Raw genomic sequence first — 23,070 nt, forward strand, 5'->3', positions numbered from 1 at the left:
ACTCTATTCAAGCCTAAGTAATTGTATCCAGTTTGCAAATTAATTCCAATTCAGCAGTCTCTCGTTGGAGTCTGTTTTTGAAGCTTTTTTGTTGAAGGATAGCCACTCTTAGGTCTGTAATCGAGTGACCAGAGAGATTGAAGTGTTCTCCAACTGGTTTTTGAATGTTATAATTCTTGACATCTGATTTGTGTCCATTCATTCTTTTACGTAGAGACTGTCCAGTTTGACCAATGTACATGGCAGAGGGGCATTGCTGGCACATGATGGCATATATCACATTGGTAGATGCGCAGGTGAACGAGCCTCTGATAGTGTGGCTGATGTGATTAGGCCCTAAGATGGTGTCCCCTGAATAGATATGTGGACAGAGTTGGCAACGGGCTTTGTTGCAAGGATAGGTTCCTGAGTTGGTGGTTCTGTTGTGTGGTGTGTGGTTGCTGGTGAGTATTTGCTTCAGATTGGGGGGCTGTCTGTAAGCAAGGACTGGCCTGTCTCCCAAGATCTGTGAGAGTGATGGGTCGTCCTTCAGGATAGGTTGTAGATCCTTGATGATGCGTTGGGGAGGTTTTAGTTGGGGGCTGAAGGTGATGGCTAGTGGCGTTGTGTTATTTTCTTTGTTGGGCCTGTCCTGTAGTAGGTGACTTCTGGGTACTCTTCTGGCTCTGTCAATCTGTTTCTTCACTTCAGCAGGTGGGTATTGTAGTTGTAGGAATGCATGATAGAGATCTTGTAGGTGTTTGTCTCTGAGGGGTTGTAGCAAATGCAGTTGTATCATAGAGCTTGGCTGTAGACAATGGATCGTGTAGTATGATCTGGATGAAAGCTAGAGGCATGTAGGTAGGAATAGCGGTCAGTAGGTTTCCGATATCGTGTGGCACTTATTAGCACCATAGTGTCCAGGAAGTGGATCTCTTGTGTGGACTGGTCCAGGCTGAGGTTGATGGTGAGATGGAAATTGTTGAAATCATGGTGGAATTCCTCAAGGGCTTCTTTTCCATGGGTCCAGATGATGAAGATGTCATCAATGTAGCGCAAGTAGAGTAGGGACATTAGGAGACGAGAGCTGAGGAAGCGTTGTTCTAAGTCAGCCATAAAAATGTTGGCATACTGCAGGTACCCATCGCAGTGCCGCTGACTTGAAGGTATACATTGTCCCCAAATGTGAAATAGTTATGGGTGAGGACAAAGTCACAAAGTTCAGCCACCAGGTTAGCCATGACATTATCGGGGATACTGTTCCTGATGGCTTGTAGTCCATCTTTGTGTGGAATGTTGGTGTAGAGGGCTTCTACATCCATAGTGGCTAGGATGGTGTTTTTAGGAAGATCACCAATGGACTATAGTTTCCTCAGGAAGTCAGTGGTGTCTCGAAGATAGCTGGGAGTGCTGGTAACGAAGGGCCTGAGGAGGGAGTCTACATAGCCAGACAATCCTGCTGTCAGGGTGCCAATGCCTGAGATGATGGGGTGTCCAGGATTTCCAGGTTTATGGATCTTGGGTAGCAGATAGAATACCCCAGGTCGGGGTTCTAGGGGTGTGTCTGTGCGGATTTGTTCTTGTGCTTTTTCAGGGAGTTTCTTGAGCAAATGCTGTAGTTTCTTTTGGTAACTCTCAGTGGGATCAGAGGGTAATGGCTTGTAGAAAGTGGTGTTGGAGAGCTGCCTAGTAGCCTCTTGTTCATACTCCGACCTATTCATGATGACGACAGCACCTCCTTTGTCAGCCTTTTTGATTATGATGTCAGAGTTGTTTCTAAGGCTGTGGATGGCACTGTGTTCTGCATGGCTGAGGTTATGGGGCAAGCGATGCTGCTTTTCCACAATTTCAGCTCGTGCATGTCTGCGGAAGCACTCTATGTAGAAGTCCAGGCTGCTGTTTCGACCTTCAGGAGGAGTCCACCCAGAATCCTTCTTTTTGTAGTGTTGGTAGGAAGGTCTCTGTGGGTTAATATGTTGGTCAGAGATTGACAGAGCCAGAAGAGTATCCAGAAGTCACCTACTACAGGACAGGCCCAACAAAGAAAATAACACAACGCCACTAGCCATCACCTTCAGCCCCCCAACTAAAACCTCTCCAACGCATCATCAAGGATCTACAACCTATCCTGAAGGACGACCCATCACTCTCACAGATCTTGAGAGACAGGCTAGTCCTTGCTTACAGACAGTCCCCCAATCTGAAGCAAATACTCACCAGCAACCACACACCACACAACAGAACCACCAACCCAGGAACCTATCCTTGCAACAAAGCCCGTTGCCAACTCTGTCCACATATCTATTCAGGGGACACCATCATAGGGCCTAATCACATCAGCCACACTATCAGAGGCTCGTTCACCTGCGCATCTACCAATGTGATATATGCCATCATGTGCCAGCAATGCCCCTCTGCCATGTACATTGGTCAAACTGGACAGTCTCTACGTAAAAGAATAAATGGACACAAATCAGACGTCAAGAATTATAACATTCAAAAACCAGTCAGAGAACTCTTCAATCTCTCCGGTCACTCGATTTACAGACCTAAGAGTGGCTATCCTTCAACAAAAAAGCTTCAAAACCAGACTCCAACGAGAGACTGCTGAATTGGAATTAATTTGCAAACTGGATACAATTAACTTAGCCTTGAATAGAGACGGGGAATGGATGAGTCATTACACAAAGTAAAACTATTTCCCCATGTTGTTTCTCCCCCCCCACCCCACCCCCCACTGTTCTCAGATATTCTTGTTAACTGCTGGAAATAGCCTACCTTGCTTGTCACCATGAAAGGTTTTCCTCCTTCCTCCCCTCCCCCGCTGCTGGTGATGGCTTATCTTAAGTGATCACTCTCCTTACAGTGTGTATGATAAATCCATTGTTTCATGTTCTCTGTGTGTGTATATCAGTATCCCCTCTGTTTTTTCCACCAAATGCATCTGATGAAGTGAGCTGTAGCTCACGAAAGCTTATGCTCTAATAAATTTGTTAGTCTCTAAGGTGCCACAAGTACTCCTTTTCTTTTTGCAAATAAATGGGAGTTAGGCACTTTGAAAATCTTCCCTCAGATAACTACATTTGAACTAGCTTAACTGGCTTCAAAAGGACTTAGAAACACAGGAATGGGGCTCCCACACCATAAATTTTACATTTTGAAACAAGTGAGGCTGTCTGTTTGAAGTGCTGGCTCTAAAAGTCCTGCCTGGGAACTAGTTTAGTTGTACACCCTATTTTTATATTTTGGTTGGTTTTCAAATGACTTGCCTTGTTTCTGCCATGTTCTTCTCTACTTCAGGCTTGTGCATGCCCTAGGACTTACCTTACCTCCCCTTTGCACCAAACAATAAGATGGTGAATAATGTGCAGAAATCTTTGTGGAATAAAATTGAAGCACGGTTTTCCTCACAAACGATGAGCGAATTTATGAACAGAGCCTTAAAAATTGGATTTGAGTGACAATTATCATTTTCTCATTTTTTTTATTCAATTCCTTGTCACTCAATTGCTATGTCTGTTACTACATTTATCTATCCCATGAAAAATTGGCTGTAGTTACCTAATTTTAAAGCTGTTTCTAGATTTTATTTTTCTATTTTATTCTCCACTGATATGCCTTCAAGTTTATCCTTTAGTTCTCTTTTTTTTCTCCTCTGATGATATGATCCATGCCTGTGGTTTTAGTCGACACCTATCATAGCAACAGCTTGCAAATCAATCTTTCTACTCCTCACCTCTTATTATCCTAACTCACATCTCTCTTTAACATTTCCTTAATGCTTTCCTTCTGTTCCTGAATCATTGGGTTTTTTTTTTTGTTCACACTTTCCACTACACTTGTAAAAGCATCCTGGGTTCAACATATACTTACCCTTCCTGTCAATGGTCATATTTCTCTTTAAGATCAGAACAACACAAAAACTGCTTTTGGACCTTGTTGACATGATTAAAATTGAGATTAAAATTCCTGTTGTACAGTCGATACTGTCACTGATTTCCAATAAGAAAAATGGTTTTCAGAATTAATGTAAATAGATATACTATTTCTCACCGCTTTATTACAAAATCAAGGTTTCTGTAGTTCACCTTGAAGCCATTTTAATTATCATTACACTATAATCATTAAAATATATATCGTTTCTTTGGGAAATTGACTATTAATATAATCTGCACCCCCAATGAAGCAAGCTGCATAAGCATGTACTTAACTTTAAACCCACGCTAGCTTCACTGAAGTGAATGGGTTTCAGAGTAGCAGCCGTGTTAGTCTGTATTCACAAAAAAGAAAAGGAGTACTGATGGCACCTTAGAGGGATGGCTTCCATGCTTCAAGTTAGGCATGTGTTCAAGTACCTTCCTAACCCGGGGCCTAAAATAGCAAGAAAAGGATATTCATATTGTTTGTAAACTAACATCTGCAGGAAAGATAACATTTCTTATTCTTGAATTAATAAAGATTAATTTGTGGAAAGCTTTTTTTAAATGTGAAATTAAAATAGTGTTGCATTTGTTGTACAGAATTAGAATATATTCAGATTAAACCACATACCTGTCCAAACTCATGATTGTCATAATAGCGCTGCATGCAAACTGGTTGCATGTGTCTAAGGATGTAATGATGGTACACAGAGGGCTGCCAAACACCCACTCTCCTCCACGGGCCCACTGATGAATGAGAAAGGGCATGCCAATGATATGAACCAAATCTGCTACAGCCAGATTGCAGATATAGATATCTGGAATGTTTTTTTTTCTAGACCTGAAATAAATGGGGAAAACAGATTACTTGACAAAGTCAATAGCAATGTTGCTGAGCTAATGTTGTTTAGTTTTTAATGCCAACCCAAACTTCTCTTTGAAAAACTGAATAAAAGTTTAAAAAGTCTCTGGGCCTGATTCTCCACTCTCAATACTTCCACTGTAGTTGATGGAGCTCCATGAGGTAAAGCTACTGTAAGAGATGAGACTCAGGCCCTCTGACCTGGGTACTAGATTATGCAGTGAACCAAGGGCTAAATTTTTAAAGGGGCAATTTTGAAAATCCCATTGGGCCCCTTTCTGCGGCTTTCAGCTCCTTTACAAATCTGGCCCAAAAGCACTAATTGGCCACCTCCGACTGTCTGGATTCTAGTTGCAGTTTAGGTTACAAGTGAAAATGATTTTCTGTAGCTCCCACAAAACGTTTTCCATGCAAACCACCACACTTGAAGCAAGTAGCAGACTTACAAATGCTGAACATATCTCCTCAGATGAAGAAAAGTATATAATTATATATCTGGGAATGAGAGGAATCTCCTTTGCTAACAGGGCTGCAAGGGGATGCGAGACATGGCAAGATTTGTTTGTTTGCTTATCTAAAAGAGAGAATAGAAATAATAGGGAGGAGAGGAATGAGAGAGGACAGTGAATTTTGGTACTTTTAATTCAAACACTTTTATTGTTTATTTTGGTCATATGCCATCATAATGCCTCAACTGGTCAGTTATCATAAATATATCCTTCCATGTCCCATTATATAAGAAAATAAGAATGGCCATGCTGTGTCAGATCACTGGTCCATCCAGCCCAGTATCTTGTCTTCCGACAGTGGCCAATGCCAGGTGCTTCAGAGGGAATGAGCAGAACGGGTAATCATCAAGTGATCCATCCGCTGTCACCCATTCCCAGCTTCTGGCAAACACAGGCTAGGGACATTTCAGAACATGGTTTTGCTTCCTTGCCCATTCTGGCTAATAGCCATTGCTGGACCTATACCTCCATGAACTTATCTAGTTCTTTTTTGAACCCTGGTATAGTCTTGGCCTTCATAACATCCTCTGGCAAAGAGTTCCACAGGTTGACTGTGTGTTGTGTGAATAAATACTCCCTTTAGTTTGTTTTAAACCTTCTGCCTATTAATTTCATTTGGTGACCCATAGTTCTTGTGTTATAAGAAGGAGTAAATAACACTTCCTCATTTACTTTCTCCACACCATTCATGATTTTATAGACTTCTATCATATCGCCCCTTAGTTGCCTCTTTTCCAAGCTGAAAAGTCCCAGTCTTATTAATCTCTTCTCATAAGGAAGCTGTTCCATACCCCTAATCATTTTTGTTGCTTTTTCCTGTGCCTTATCTTCTTCTGGCTCAACTAGCAAAGATGGCCCTGCTCATTCTCAGAGGGATTATCATATTTCTTCATCTTAAATTGTAGCTTCTTTATTCTCTGGCTGGTGATGTATATTCACATTTATAAAATATATTACACACATGTTAAACTATGTTAAAAGAGCATTATTAAGTTTTCAAAGTCAAGCTCTCAAAAGTTGCAAAATACCAGAATCAAGGTTATCTATATAAACGTAATTTGCTCCCACCCCATGCAAATGCATTATGATACGGTCTATAATTACATGATCACATATTATTTTTCCACAGTATTGCTGCTTTGAGGAGTGAGTCAGGATCGTGTACAGAAGGAGGGTGTTGTCTCTAGGACCTCTGCCTCATTTATTACAGAAGCTGTGTAGTGAAAGAGGCAGGAAAGGGATTGGAGGAGAGAAAAGATTGTCTCCTGGTTAAAGCAGCTGAATACCACCCTAGAGAACTGGATTCTATTCTAGTCTCTGCCACAGAGTTCTTGAGTGATGTTGGGCAAGTTACTTAAACCAAACTCTTCACAGGTGGTTACTAGTTGTGCGTTCCTCTTTTCTGGATGCCCAAGTCAATAGCCTGGGGTCTGATTTGCAGAAGGGTTAAACACTCTCAGTTGCAAGTGAAATTAATGGAGCTGTTCTTGAATATATAAAGTGCTAGATAGTGCAATTAGAAGTTGGAAAATCAGGTGTCTCAAATTGGGCTCCCAGTTATCCTTAATCTCTGTGCTTTAGTTCCCTGTTTGTACAACTGGGGATAATACCACCCCTCATCTCACAGGGTTGTTGTAAAAAAAAATTGTTTGTGAGGCACTCAGAAGTTATAAGAAAAGGAGTACTTGTGGCACCTTAGAGACTAACAAATTTATTTGAGCATAAGCTTTCGTGAGCTACAGCTCACTTCATAGCTCACAAAAGCTTATGCTCAAATAAATTTGTTAGTCTCTAAGGTGCCACAAGTACCCCTTTTCTTTTTGTGAATACAGACTAACACGGAAGCTACTCTGAAACCTGTCAGATGTTATAGTGACTAGTACAGTACCTAGCACAATGGAGTCCCAGTTCATGAGTGGGGCTCTATGTGCTATGAAAATACAAATAACTAATAATAAAAGCCCATGAGAAAATTAATGATTCTGTCTTTGGATCAGGGTTTGAATAGTGTGCAGTAAAGAAAGTCCTGGGGCCATGCACTGAACAATCCAGAGAAAACAAAATATTGAAGAGCTGCTTATTCAGTGAGCACTGTCCATCCTATGCACAGAAGGAGACAGGGGTTGTGTAGGGAAAAAATAGTGTGCGATCATGTAATTAAAGATTTATCATAATTCATTTGCATAAAGGGACTGAATTAAGGTTGCACAGGCAGCCTTAATTCAACATTTTTTAACTTGCGAGTGCTTGACTTTGCAAACATAATTAGGTTCCTATAGCACAGCTTTTGTGTGTTCAATATCTGCAGGCAGTGGGTGAGAGCCTCAGGTGGTGTAAATTAGTGATTCTCAATGGAGGATGAGGATCCGGTCTTTTACAAAAAATAAGTTCCTAGCTCAGCACAGGCCTCAGTTGTGTGTGGGGAGGAGAGAGAGAGAGAGTGTGTGTGTGTGTGTGTGAGAGAGAGAGGGGTGTGCAAGAGTGGTGTTTGTAGATGGGCTGTGCTTCAGCATGTCACCTGTGTAACTAACAGGCTCTCTGACTTTAGATGGCCATATTGTCGCATAAACAAACAAACCAAGAAGCACAGAGACAGAAAAGTACCTTTTCAAAACACATACATTTAAGAGATATATTTTAATTAAAAACCTTGTGGGGGGTTATTACAGAGCATTAGCTAGTTAATCTGGGCACTTAGGCCCCAGTCCACCAAAGCTCTGAAGTACATATTCAACTTTAAGCATGTGAATAACAGACCCACTGACCACAGCTGGTGAGAACAGTCCCACTGGATTACTTGCCTGCTTAAAGTTAAGCATGTGTTAAAGTGCTTTGTAGCATCACGGCTATATTCTGAGTATTTATCTTCTCCCCAACAAAGAGCAGACAACCCAATACAGGCTCAAAAGGTTTTCTGAAAGCAGTGGGTGCCTATAGTATTCCTTTTCAATCTACTTTCTAGTAGAGGGTAGAGGCTTATTTGTCAATCTCACTGAAAGACACAAAAGGTACGAAGGCAGATCTGCAGGCAAGAAAATTCCATTCCCACCTGTGCATACTGCATTCAGCACACTGATCACACTATTGGCACTTCACGAATAATATTAATAACATCCACACAAACAGTGTCCCAAGTTTCTTATTATTTGTACTGCAGCCACCATATCCTAGAATGTATGAAATAAGAGTATTTCAAAAGACACAAATTATAGCTCAATGGAACCAGCTAGACATAAATGGTAGTTTCACACATCTCTAATAAGTAATGAAATATGCTCCTACCTCATCTGGCTATGATGTTGAAAAAACAGAGGTACAAAGCTAAAATGTTTGTTTGCTGGAACTGATGATGGGAGCATGTGGAGATGCTTGTTTGTGTTTGTTCTTTCCTCCCGTGTTTATAGACAAACAGTCTATAACCTTGTCTATGCTGAAAGAGCCTAGAAGATCTCCAGAAAACCCCTTGTTGCTCTTCAGGCATCCAGTGGTGCTATTATATTTAAACACTCAGACTTTCCAGATAAAGCTTTTGTATGTTCCATGTAAACATGTTTAACAGAAAGTTGAAATTCACTTTTTCCTTGTTGTAGGGCTTTTGAGCACCACTTCATACATAATAACAGGAGAGATCCTGCCAAGCATTTCTGAACTTACATTTGGAAGCACAGATTCTCTACTCTGTCAAATGTTATCTTATGATCATCAACAAAGAATGTATAGCAAGCATCACAAGGCAACTGAAGCACTATTAAAGGCAGTGCAACTGAAGAGCATGAGACAAGTTCTTGAATACATGAAAATAAAAGATGTGAACCTTTCAAGTGCAAATATTTTTCTCTGGATGTTTTGAAAACACATGTCTCTGTTTCTGTTTGGCTCCCCCCCAATGATAGCTCCAACATGGAATTGTCAAAGAAGGTTGAAGCCTGGGACCGAGTGTAAGACAAAGCACACCCCCGAGAACACTGAGAACACAGTAATTGTTGTGGGAGAGATGACATGCTTTTTCCCATGGGGTATGTCAAGGTACAAGGATCTATGCATATTTAATTAGAGACCGGGGATAGGAGGGTACAAAGGATGGGGGAGTGAACTTATTTGCATGCTGAATTTTGCATAGCTCTCTTCTGGATACTGAAAATTCCTGTAGTTTGTCAGAGCTACCACAGTACTGAAGTATAGACCCATTTGAAACATGTTGTTGCCTACATCATTTTAATACCAATGTATTGGTTACAGTTTACCTATATTTTATTTAAGAATTGTTGTCTATAACCTATCAACACCACCGTTTCTACCCCTATCACAAGAACATAAGAATGGCCATACTGGGTCAGATCAGTGGTCCATCTTGCCCAGGATCCTGTCTTCTGATAGTTCCCAATGCCAGATGCTTCAGAGGGAATGAACAGAACAGGGCCATTTTGAATGATCCATCCCCTGTCATCCAGTCCCAGCTTCTGGCGGTTGGAGGTTTAGGGACACCTGCAGCATGGGACTGTATCCCTGATCATGTTAGTTAATAGCCATTGATGGACCTATCCTCTAGGAACAAATCCTGCATTTTGGCAGGTGGTTAGATTAGATGACTCTTGCGGTCCATTCTAACCCTATGGTTCTACGATTCTATCTAATTCTTTTTTGAACCCAGTTATACTTTTGGCCTTCATAACATCTCATGGCAATGAGTTCCACAGATTGTGTGAAGAAGTGTTTTTTTAAAACCTACTGCCTATTAATTTCATTGGTTGATCCCTAATTCTTGTGTTATGTGAGGTGCTAAATAACACTTCCCTATTCATTTTTTCCATATTATTCATGATTATATCAGCCTCTATTATATCCTCCATTAGTCATCTCTTCTCTAAGCTGTACAGTTCCAATCGTCTTAATCTCTCCACATACAGAAGCTGTACCATAGCCCTAATAATTTTTGTTGCCTTTTTCTGCAGCTATTCCAATTCTAATATATAATTTTTGACATGGGATGACCAGAACTGCTTGTAGTATTCAAGATGCGTGGGTCCATGGATTTATATAGTGGCATTATGATATCAATGAAACACCACCAAAAATGCAGCCTAAAGACTTGATTGCAAACCCTCTTTCTCTCTTTTCAGTTATGTTTCCTTTTCCTTTATTGAGTTTAAAACTCCTTCAGCAATTGCTAAGGCCACAGAAATTACATGGGCAATCAGCTTTCTGCCCAAGCCATGATAAGCCATGTGGGCAATTTGCTGTTCAATAATTGACACATGGATATAGCCACATGAGAGAGAAGTTAAATAATCAAGATTTCAGTTCTACAGATTCTGTAAATGTGTCTTTTCTCTAGCTAGTTCAGTCTTCTAGGTAACACTCTTCCTCCCAGTCACACTAATCAGGAAATCACTGAAACCTGTTACCATGCAAGGCACTGAATTTAGCCATATGAAGTGGAAGTCCATCAACTTCATGAAAAAACTCATGCAGATACAGACAGACATCATCTTCCTTTCCAAATGCAAACAAACGGACATAATACCAAAAGGACTGAAAGTAAAAAATCCATTACAATCAACATACCACACAGATTATAGTAAGAGATTATGCCACACACTCTCAAAGAAACCGCGGAACCACCTGATTGATATCCTATACAGCAAACAAGAGAAGATCAAGAATGAACTCTCAAAACTAGAAACTCTCTTAAAAAATCAAGCTTCCACACAAACTTCCTCATGGTTGGACTCTACAAAAACTAGACAAGCCATATACAACACAACTTTGCATTTCTACAGAGGAAAAAGGACACTAAACTATCTAAACTCCTACATGCCACAAGGGGCCACAACAGTGCTTCCCTTAACTCACCTAACAATATTGTTAATCTATCCAGCTATACGCTTAGCCTGACAGAAGAGTATGTCCTATCTCTGGGTCTCTCCTTCTGCCCCACTACTCATATAAACATGATATAGTTCTGTGGTGACCTAGAATCCTACTTTCGACGTCTCCAACTCAAGCAATATTTCCAACACACCACTGAACAGCACACTAACACACAGGAAGCTTCCTACCAACACTACAAAAAGAAGGATTCTGCGTGGACTCCTTCTCGAGGTCAAAACAACAGACTGGTCTTCTACATAGAGTGCTTCCATCAACACGCACGAGCTGAAATTGTGGAAAAGCAGCATCACTAGCCCCATAACATCAGCCGTGCAGAACACAACGTCATCCACAGCCTCAGAAACAACTCTGACATCATAATAAAGAAGGCTGACAAAGGAGAAGCTGTAGTCATCATGAATAGGTTGGAATATGAACAAGAGGCTGCTAGACAACTCTCTGACACCGCATTCTACAGGCCATTACCCTCTGACCCCACTGAGGATTACCAAAAGAAACTACACCATCTTCTCAAGAAACTCCCAAAAGAAGCTCAGGAACAAATCTACACTGACACACCCATAGAGCCCCAATTAGGGGTATTCTACCTGCTACCCAAAATCCATAAACCTAGGAATCCTGGATGCCCCATCATCTCAGGCATTGGCACCCTGACAGCAGGATTATCTAGTTATGTAGACTCTCTCCTCAGGCCCTATGCTACCAGCACTCCCAGCTATCTTCGAGACACCACTGACTTCCTGAGGAAACTACAATCCTTTGATGATCTTCCAGAAGACACCATCCTAGCCACTATGAATGTAGAAGCCCTCTACACCAACATTCCACACAAAAATAGACTACAAGCCATCAGGAATAACATCGCCGATACCATCATGGTAAACCTGGTGGCTGAACTTTGTGACCTTGTCCTCACCCACAACTATTTCAGATTTGGGGACAATTTATACCTTCAAGTCAATGGGACTGCTATGGGTACCTGCATGGCCCCTCAATTTTTATCTCTGACTTAGAACACTTCCTCAGCTCTCATCCCTTTATGCCCCTACTCTACTTGCGCTACATTGATGACATCTTCATCATCTGGACCCATGAGAAGGAGACCCTTGAGTAATTCCACCAAGATTTCAATGTTTTCCACCCTACCATCAACCTCAGCCTGGACCAGTCCACACAAGAGATCCACAGTGGAATCCACAGATTCCTAGACACTACAGTGCTAATAAGTGATGGTCACATAAACACCACCCTATACCGGAAACCTACTGACCGCTATACTTACCTACATGGCTCCTGCTTTCATCCAGATCATATCATATGATCTATTGTCTACAGCCAAGCTCTAAGATACAACTGCATTTGCTCCGATCTCTCAGACAGAGACAAACACCTACAGAATCTCTAACAAGTATTCTTAAAACTGCAATACCCACCTGGTGAAGTGAAGAAACAGATTTACAGAGCCAGAAGGATACCAAGAAGTCACCTACTACAAGACAGGCCCAACAAAGAAAGTAGCAGAATGCCACTAGCTGTCACCTACAGCCCCCAACTAAAACCTCTCCAATGCATCATCCAAGATCTACAACCTGTCCTGAAGGACGACCTCTGACTCTCACAGATCTTGGGAGATGGGCCATTCCTCACTTACAGACAGCCCCCAACCTGAAGCAAATATTACCAGCAACTACACACCACACAACAAAAACACCAACCCAGGGACCAAAACCTTCTACAAAGCCCGTTGCCAACTCTATCCATATATCTATTCAGGGGACACCAACATAGGACCTAACCACATCAGCCACACTATCCGGGGCTTGTTCATCTGTACATCTACCAATGTGATATATGTCATCATGTGCCAGCAATGCCCCTCTGCCATGTATATTGGCTAAACCGGACAGTCTCTACATAAAAGAATAAATGGACACAAATCTGACATCAGGAATCATTACATTCATAAACCAGTAGGAGAACACTTCAATCTCTCTGGTCACTCAATAACAGACCTCAAAGTGGCAATTCTTCAACAAAAAAACTTCAAAGACAGACTCCAACGTGAAGCTGCAGAACTGGAATTAATTTGCAAACTGGATACCATCAGATTAGGCCTGAATAAAGACTGGGAGTAGTTGGGGGGGTCATTACAAAACCTAAACTTAAGTTCCCCAATACTAATTTCTCCCTACTTTTACTCACACCTTCTTGTCAACTCTGTGTATTGGGCCACTCTCTTACCACTTCAAAAGTTATTTCTCCTCCCTTGGTATCCTGCTAATTGATTTATCTTGTTAGACTGACCTAACACTTGGTAAAGCAACCACCAGCCTTTCATGTATTTATATCTGCTCCTGTATCTTTCACTCCATGCATCCGATGAAGTGGCCTATGAAAGCTTATGCCCAAATAAATTTGTTAGTCTCTAAGGTGCCACAAGGACTCCTCATTTTTTTTTTTGCGGATACAGACTAACACGGCTATCACTGAAACCTAATCAGGAAAGGATTTGAAAGACTGATCCCAATTCTCTTACAAAAAGGAGTATTAAATAGTACTTTGAACTGATATTGCAATAATTCGTACACTAATTGTCATTTCAATAACAACTTTGTGGGACCTGGCAAGTGCAGTGTGTGCTGTCACAAATCATAATTCATCCTATTCCTGTCCAAGAGCCTGCAGTAACTAGCACCTTGAGATCTCAGCAGATGTTCTGAATCTCAAAAGGATTAGCTCCCGATCAGTGGCTCCTCTCTGCTTAAACACCAGACAGATGATCTATACCATTGCATACACAAACACACAAGGTAATCTCTCCAGGGATTGGTTACAGACCAAAATTAACTGAATCTCAGTCAAACTAGAAAACATCATTTACAGATACCTAATGGTTCCAATATAGATGCAATGCATGAGGAATTCTAAGCCTCCAACATTATTATTGCTTTGATTTCTGAAATCAGTCTAAGAGAGAAACAAGAAAAACAGGCTATACTTTCCAGTTCTTTCTTGGTGCAGAGGAATTGTGCACATCTCTCTTCCATCTGAGCAGAGAACATACAGCAAAAAAGTCCAGGATCATACTTCACATACCCAAGGTGCCACTTGCATAATTTTGCCCTTCCTCTCTTCTCAACCTTCCTTAGCATAGAATCATAGAATCATAGAATATCAGGGTTGGAAGGGACCCCAGAAGGTCATCTAGTCCAACCCCCTGCTCAAAGCAGGACCAAGTCCCAGTTAAATCATCCCAGCCAGGGCTTTGTCAAGCCTGACCTTAAAAACCTCTAAGGAAGGAGATTCTACCACCTCCCTAGGTAACGCATTCCAGTGTTTCACCACCCTCTTAGTGAAAAAGTTTTTCCTAATATCCAATCTAAACCTCCCCCATTGCAACTTGAGACCATTACTCCTCGTTCTGTCATCTGCTACCATTGAGAACAGTCTAGAGCCATCCTCTTTGAAACCCCCTTTCAGGTAGTTGAAAGCAGCTATCAAATCCCCTCTCATTCTTCTCTTCTGCAGACTAAACAATCCCAGCTCCCTCAGCCTCTCCTCATAAGTCATGTGCTCTAGACCCCTAATCATTTTCGTTGCCCTTCGTTGTACTCTTTCCAATTTATCCACATCCTTCCTGTAGTGTGGGGCCCAAAACTGGACACAGTACTCCAGATGAGGCCTCACCAGTGTCGAATAGAGGGGAACGATCACGTCCCTCGATCTGCTCGCTATGCCCCTACTTATACATCCCAAAATGCCATTGGCCTTCTTGGCAACAAGGGCACACTGCTGACTCATATCCAGCTTCTCGTCCACTGTCACCCCTAGGTCCTTTTCCGCAGAACTGCTGCCGAGCCATTCGGTCCCTAGTCTGTAGCGGTGCATTGGATTCTTCCATCCTAAGTGTAGGACCCTGCACTTATCCTTATTGAACCTCATTAGATTTCTTTTGGCCCAATCCTCCAATTTGTCTAGGTCCTTCTGTATCCTATCCCTCCCCTCCAGCGTATCTACCACTCCTCCCAGTTTAGTATCATCCGCAAATTTGCTGAGAGTGCAATCCACACCATCCTCCAGATCATTTATGAAGATATTGAACAAAACGGGCCCCAGGACCGACCCCTGGGGCACTCCACTTGACACCGGCTGCCAACTAGACATGGAGCCATTGATCACTACCCGTTGAGCCCGACAATCTAGCCAGGTTTCTACCCACCTTATAGTGCATTCATCCAGCCCATACTTCCTTAACTTGCTGACAAGAATGCTGTGGGAGACCGTGTCAAAAGCTTTGCTAAAGTCAAGAAACAATACATCCACTGCTTTCCCTTCATCCACAGAACCAGTAATCTCATCATAAAAGGCGATTAGATTAGTCAGGCATGACCTTCCCTTGGTGAATCCATGCTGACTGTTCCTGATCACTTTCCTCTCCTCTAAGTGCTTCAGGATTGATTCTTTGAGGACCTGCTCCATGATTTTTCCAGGGACTGAGGTGAGGCTGACCGGCCTGTAGTTCCCAGGATCCTCCTTCTTCCCTTTTTTAAAGATGGGCACTACATTAGCCTTTTTCCAGTCATCCGGGACTTCCCCCGTTCGCCACGAGTTTTCAAAGATAATGGCCAAGGGCTCTGCAATCACAGCCGCCAATTCCTTCAGCACTCTCGGATGCAATTCGTCCGGCCCCATGGACTTGTGCATGTCCAGCTTTTCTAAATAGTCCCTAACCACCTCTATCTCTACAGAGGGCTGGCCATCTCTTCCCCATTTTGTGTTGCCCAGCACAGCAGTCTGGGAGCTGACCTTGTTAGTGAAAACAGAGGCAAAAAAAGCATTGAGTACATTAGCTTTTTCCACATCCTCTGTCACTAGCTTGCCTTCCTCATTCAGTAAGGGGCCCACACTTTCCTTGGCTTTCTTCTTGTTGCCAACATACCTGAAGAAACCCTTCTTGTTACTCTTGACATCTCTTGCTAGCTGCAGCTCCAGGTGCGATTTGGCCCTCCTGATATCTTTCCTACATGCCCGAGCAATATTTTTATACTCTTCCCTGGTCATATGTCCAACCTTCCACTTCTTGTAAGCTTCTTTTTATGTTTAAGATCCGCTAGGATTTCACCATTAAGCCAAGCTGGTCGCCTGCCATATTTACTATTCTTTCGACTCATCGGGATGGTTTGTCCCTGTAACCTCAACAGGGATTCCTTGAAATACAGCCAGCTCTCCTGGACTCCCTTCCCTTTCATGTTAGTCCCCCAGGGGATCCTGGCCATCTGTTCCCTGAGGGAGTCAAAGTCTGCTTTCCTGAAGTCCAGGGTCCGTATCCTGCTGCTTACCTTTCTTCCCTGCGTCAGGATCCTGAACTCAACCAACTCATGGTCACTGCCTCCCAGATTCCCATCCACTTTTGCTTCCCCCACTAATTCTACCCGGTTTGTGAGCAGCAGGTCAAGAAAAGCGCTCCCCCTAGTTGGCTCCCCTAGCACTTGCACCAGGAAATTGTCCCCTACGCTTTCCAAAAACTTCCTGGATTGTCTATGCACCGCTGTATTGCTCTCCCAGCAGATATCAGGAAAATTAAAGTCACCCATGAGAATCAGGGCATGCGATCTAGTAGCTTCCGTGAGTTGCCGGAAGAAAGCCTCATCCACCTCATCCCCCTGGTCCGGTGGTCTATAGCAGACTCCCACCATGACATCACTCTTGTTGCACACACTTCTAAACTTAATCCAGAGACACTCAGGTTTTTCCACAGTTTCATACCGGAGCTCTGAGCAGTCATACTGCTCCCTTACATACAGTGCTACTCCCCCACCTTTTCTGCCCTGCCTGTCCTTCCTGAACAGTTTATAACCATCCATGACTGTACTCCAGTCATGTGAGTTATCCCACCAAGTCTCTGTTATTCCAATCACGTCATAATTCCTTGACATCACCAGGACCTCCAGTTCTCCCTGCTTGTTTCCAAGGCTTTGTGCATTTGTATATAAGCACTTGAGATAACCTGTTGATCGCCCCTCATTCCCAGTATGAGGCAGGAGCCCTCCCCTCTCAGACATTCCTGCCTGTGCTTCCTCCCGGTATCCCGCTTTCCCACTTACCTCAGGGATAAGTCATGTTCTGGACTGCTTGTTTGTACTTGGGAATAGAGAAGCTCTACTCTCCCTTCCCTGTGGGTGAAATCCACTCATGTTCAGAAGGCCAGTACAAGGTCATTGAGCCATTTAGTAGGGCTCTAATGGGACTTTAGTGCTGACCTTCTGCATATGGATGAATTTTGCCCAAAGTACATTTTTGGGAAGCTTTTAAAAATTGCATCATAGGGTCCAGATCAAATTAGCTCAATTTGCATGTAAAAATAATTATTTTCTAACTGCCAAACCTGCAAGTTCAAACTGCTATCTGAAAGTATAGGATTCTTTCTGGATCTTGTATCACTATTAATAAAAATTCTGCAACTGGAACGTGGTTAAAATTGTTGATGACATAATAGCCAGGACAGAATCCAGCTTCTATCTCAGCAGTTGACTCTTTGATGCTAATTGAAGAAAAAAATAGTAAAAAAATGTATTCAGTAAAGAAAGAAGATATGACCTGACACATATTGGAAGCAGATCTTTTCAGCAAAAGGTGAACATTTTATATAGTCCTGTTTTGGAGTAGAGCCAAACTTTAAATATAAATTTTTCTACAATCTCTTCTGTTGCTTATCTACTGTATTCAATGTCAATAATTACAACATTGAGTTTTTAACTGCACTGTTTTCAGATCCTTCTCCTTCATGTTAGTGTTCATGCCCATACATTTAAATAAGTAAAATTTTCCCATGGAAATGCAGTTTAAATGATATTTTTATAAAGTCAGTGTCTGTCTCTATTCTCCTATGCCTCTTGTTATTCATGCCAGACAAAGGCCTTTCAAGAGGAAAAAAAACCCTTTGTTCCTTTTTAGTTTTAGTTTAGTTTAGTTTAGTTATAACATTTCAGAGACTATATTATGAATTTTAAAAGCTCAGTGAACATTCTCTTCCTTTCTATCCATTCATTCATTTTCACAGACATATCCCCCTTACTTCCAGACCATACTAACTCCCATGGTCTTCTCCACAAAGATTGGGACCTGTTTTTGGTGCTAACTTCTACAGTACATTAGACATTTGGGGCTAGATTCACAAAAGGACTTAGGTACTTAACTGCCATTTTAGGTGCCTAAGTCCCAGAATCAGGCCCCACTGGGCTTCACAGAACCTCTTCTAAGCTGCTGCTGCTGAACTCTGTAGGCATCTAACCTCACTTGGCATCTAAATTTTTGCAGTCAAAGTTCCCTAGGCACCTATGTCTCCGCTTCTGTGCATGTGCAATGCAGTCCCTGACCAGGCTTTTCTCCACCTGCCTTGCCTGCAGGGATCTATCATAAATATAAAGGGAAGGGTAACCACCTTTCTGTATACATTGCTATAAAATCCCTTCTGCCCAGAGGCAACATCCTGTTACCTGTAAAGGGTTAAGAAGCTCAGCTAACCTGGCTGGCACCTGACCCAAAGGACCAATAAGGGAACTAGATATTTTCAAATCTTGGGGGGGTGGGGTGGGAGGAGGAAGGCTTTTGTTTGTGCTCTTTGTTTAGGTTCTTGTTCTCTCTTGGGACTGAGAGAGGCCAGACAGAAATCCATCCTAATCCAAGTCTCCAATATTGCAACCAGTATAGGTAAGCCAGGCAAGGTAGATTAGTTTATCTTTTGATTTATGTGAATTTTCCCTGTGTTAAGAGGGAGGTTTATTCCTGTTTTCTGTAACTTTAAGGTTTTGCCCAGAGGGGGATCCTCTGTGTTTTGAATCTGAATACCCTGTAAAGTATTTTCCCATCCTGATTTTATAGAGGTGATTCTTTTACCTTTTCTTTAATTAGAATTCTTCTTTTAAGAACCTGATTGAATTTTCATTGTTCTTAAGATCCAAGGGTTTGGGTCTGTGTTCACCTGTACAAATTGGTGAGGATTATTATCAAGCCTTCCCCAGGAAAGGGGGTGTAGGACTTGGGGGGATATTTTGGGGAAAGACTTCTCCAAGTGATCTCTTTGCCTGTTCTCTGTTTAACACGCTTGATGGTGGCAGTATACTGTTCAAGGCCAAGGCAAAGTTTGTACCTTGTGGAAGTTTTTAACCTAAGCTGGTAAGAATAAGCTTAGGGGGTCTTTCATGCGGGTTCCCACATCTGTTCAGAGTGGGGAGTTCAGAGTGGGGAAGGAACCCTGACAGGCTCAGTTTGGTAAGCATGCTCCATGATGGGGCATCCACCCCACACTGGTCAGTAAAGGATTAATGGAGCCCTGGGAAGGCTGCGCAGAAAGCAGCCAATAGGAGAGAGGTTGTGAGGAGCAGCCAATCAGGGTTGGGTATGCCCATATAAGAAGAGCTGCAGGGCAGAGCAGAGGCAGTAAGTAGCTCCCTGGAGCTTAAGGAGGGAGAGTGGGCTGCCTTAGAGGAGGAAGAAAGCTAGCACCCTGGACATAGCAGTGCTGGGCAAGATCAGGAGAGTGAGAGTAAGCTCCTGGATGACTGCTCAAACTGGCATGTTGAGGCCCTGAGATAAGGGCAGAGAAGGTGATGGGGAAGCTACCCAGGGAAGTAGACTGAGAGGTTGGAGGGGACACAGCGCATGGCTGCCATCTACAAGGTTCTTGGGCCAGGACCTGGAGTAGTGTGCGGGCCTGGGTCCCCCTCTCACCACTGAGGAAGTGGCTGGACCATCAGTCTGCAGGGCATTCCCCTGGAAGCAGGGAGCATAGAGTGCGACACAGCTGGAAGTCTATGTCCTAAGGAAGACTCCTGGGAGTGATGTGGGTCCTGGAGCAGAAATGATGACAGCAAGACATCAGCAGAAGAGGGTGCACTGGTTGTCAGAGCTAATCCCCAGAACAATCAGCAGGAGGCACTCAAGTGGTGAGTGCACCGTGTCACAGGCCCCTATAGGTGAACTTACACAAAACAGTGAGGGGGAGGAGGGCCTCCCTCATAACTTTTAGCCCAATGATAAGGTATTCACTGGGCCATGGGAGACTCCTGGTTCAAATCCCCCCTCTTCCCGACGGGGAGGAGGAATTTGAACTAGGCACTGCCATTTCTCAGAAGAGTCCTCCACCCCTAAGCTATGGGACATTCTGATGTGGGTATTCCTCAATCTCTCCTGCTGAACTTCTTCCACTGTGGCTACATAATTTAAAGTCATTGCAGCAGGGGGACTGCCTCTGCTATATCCTGGGTGAGTGCATTAACCACCAGGCTACAGTTACCTCTCTCTTTGGCCTAGTGATCCTATCATTAGTTATTCATAATAGAACAGCTTTGACAGGAGAGACTGAGGGAGACCCACATTAGAATATCCCATCACGCAGTGACTAGGGTACACCCCTGAGGGGTAGTAGAGGCAAGACTTAGGACACACCCCTCATGTTGGATTCTCCCATTGGCTAGCTTAGGTGTTTCCCCGCTTAGTGTGTTGGCTTTTGTGAATCTCATTCTAAGGCACCTATCTCTTGCCATTCATTGTATAGGGAGCCTAGGTGCCAAACTCAGAGTTTGTAAACCCCAGTGATTTTCTAGGTGCATAAAATGCAGTCAGTGTCACCGCACCTAAGCTCCTTTGTAGCCTTAGTGCTTTAGAGGGAGATTTTTCAAAGGCAGAACAGGCTATTAGGTGTCTAATTCCTTTTTGTGTCATTGGAAATCACCCCCCTTAAAGTTCACTGTGTCAATGAACAGAGTTCATTTATTAAATCTTACTGATGCTGACATGTATTATTAGCCTTAGTCTATCACGTTTATGATAATTTGCATTATGGGTGCTTAGATCAAATCAGCTTCTGATGAAACATGTCTCAATTCTGTGGTGAAATCATGCAGTTGAGAGTCTTACTATAAAAGTGTTGATAGAATCAGGAGATTAAAGATATTTTCTTCTTGCACAAAACTTGCATAATTGGGCCAGAGCTTGAGGTCCGAGAAGTCTGCTTGACATTGCTAGATCACAGCAAAGCAAACTTAAAGATACAGCTAGGGATTTCTCTGACACAAAGGAATCCTCAACTGGCACAGAAGTTCTTGTTACTGGGAGTAGGGGGTAATGCTGGGGAAAGTGATGAAATCCTGGGAGGCCATTACTAACCAGAAGAGTGTAGATAGCAATCTGATATAAAAGATAAGATTCAGTAGATTCTCTTTTCTGTTTTGAAAAGAGTATGTTTCACTTGTTTTTTGGTTTTTATAGAATTACTTTAAAAATATTATTACTTAAAGTCTCAAATAAGTCGCATGGCTTCCAAATGGATGTCTGAGCAAGAAAACAATCTGTATGCAAGGGTCAGATGTTTGCATTTATATTTTTTGTCTGAATGTCAGAGTAGCAAATCTCTTGCATAGATTATCCTTCTTAATCATTTTGAGTTGCGAGAGAAAATGCTAACTGGATCAAACTGCATTGTTAAAGAGGGAAGGCGTAACAAAGTCGAGACTCACTGGCGTGGCGCTTCCTGCTGGTCATCCTGGGAATTAGCTCTTTTCCAGCCTTGGAGCTCCCTTTGCTGGCTGGTGGCTTACCTGCCTCAGGCCCCCATGTCCCTCCCAGTGCCCTTTACCTTAGGGTGCTGCCCCACCACAATGCCCCACACTCTGGGTCTCCCCTCTCAGGGGAACCCCCAACCCTCTAAGCCCACCTTGCCTCAGTGGCTACTGCCAGTCATCATCTAGCCCTCTTTCCCTGGGGCAGACTGCAGTCTAAAATGGCCACTCATCATTGGCAAGGGGGTAGGACCAGCTGCTGCCACCTAACCTTGAGCTACACTTCTGCAACCCCAGTACCTGCTTTGGCCTTTAGCAAGGCCTGCAGCCTGGGGATTTTCCAGGCTGGAGCTCCTCTTGCCTTTCCCCAGCACTACTACTACTACTACTCTACTCTACTCTACTCTACTCTACTCTACTCTACTCTACTCTACTCTACTCTCGTATCCTGAGCTCCTAGGCAGCCAGGTCCTTCTCTCTCCACAGCGAGCGAGAGAGAGAGAGACTCACTGCCTTCTGGACCCACAGCCCTTTTATCTAGGCCAGCTGTGGCCTGATTAAGCCAGCCACACCTGGGGCCAACTACCTTGCCAACTTCCCTCAGCTGCTCTTAATCCCTTTTACCTTGGAGTGGGGAAGCCACCCTACTACAGAAGGTGATGAAATTTTTTTGATAAAACTTGAGGCGCTACGCTACCCAAGTTAATGGGAATTTTGCCACTGAATTCATGGGAGCTAGATCAGTTTCTAAACTCTCAATTCAAAAAAGCATCCCTATTGCGGAAGAAAGCTTACATGTGTGCTTAAGTCCCACTGAACTCAATAAACATGTGCTTGAAATGAAGCATATGCTTAAGTGCTTCCCTGTGAAGGGAGGGACCTAATCACATGTTTATCTGCTTTCCTGAATTGTGGCCCAAATTTGGTTACACAGAACTGTGTGTCAAAATGACTACATAGATCATGAATTATTTATAGTACTAGTCTTTGCTGGACAATTCCATTCCTTAATGTATTCAAATGATTTGTTTACAGCAGTAAGTCTCAGTTGCAGCACATATGCTAAATTCCATACCTTACTATAGTGAGCACAATGAGGATATTGCCAACTAATCCCATTGAGCAGATAATCCCAATTAGAGAGGGAAGGATGATTGTTTCTGCTGCACTGATCACTTGGTAGTAATGCCCTCCACTCCAGGATTTGTTGAACAAGACAGGTGTGTTATTCCAACAGGAAGGCTGGATTTCATTCATTCTTCAGAGATGTTAGATGCTTAAATCTGTAACAGTAACAGAAAATAAATTATTCATAGACTCTTACAATTTGAATGTTTTATTAGTCAAGC

The 23,070-nt window shown here is 42.8% G+C and overlaps 1 protein-coding gene across 2 annotated transcripts in view; it reads right to left on the bottom strand.

Moving 5' to 3' along the window:
* MCHR2 (melanin concentrating hormone receptor 2) overlaps positions 1-23,070 on the bottom strand; it is a 90,324-nt gene that overhangs the window by 34,764 nt on the left and 32,490 nt on the right. For both annotated transcript variants that reach the window (XM_043510706.1, XM_038397121.2), the window contains exons 3-4: positions 22,797-23,004; positions 4,531-4,740 (exon numbers count right to left, since the gene is read on the bottom strand). In XM_043510706.1, coding sequence (XP_043366641.1) covers positions 4,531-4,740; positions 22,797-22,978 — 392 coding nt within the window. In that variant the 5' untranslated portion in view covers positions 22,979-23,004. The remainder of the gene's footprint in view (positions 1-4,530; positions 4,741-22,796; positions 23,005-23,070) is intronic.

This window comes from Dermochelys coriacea, chromosome 3, assembly GCF_009764565.3.
Source record: "Dermochelys coriacea isolate rDerCor1 chromosome 3, rDerCor1.pri.v4, whole genome shotgun sequence".
NCBI classification, from domain to species: domain Eukaryota; kingdom Metazoa; phylum Chordata; order Testudines; family Dermochelyidae; genus Dermochelys; species Dermochelys coriacea.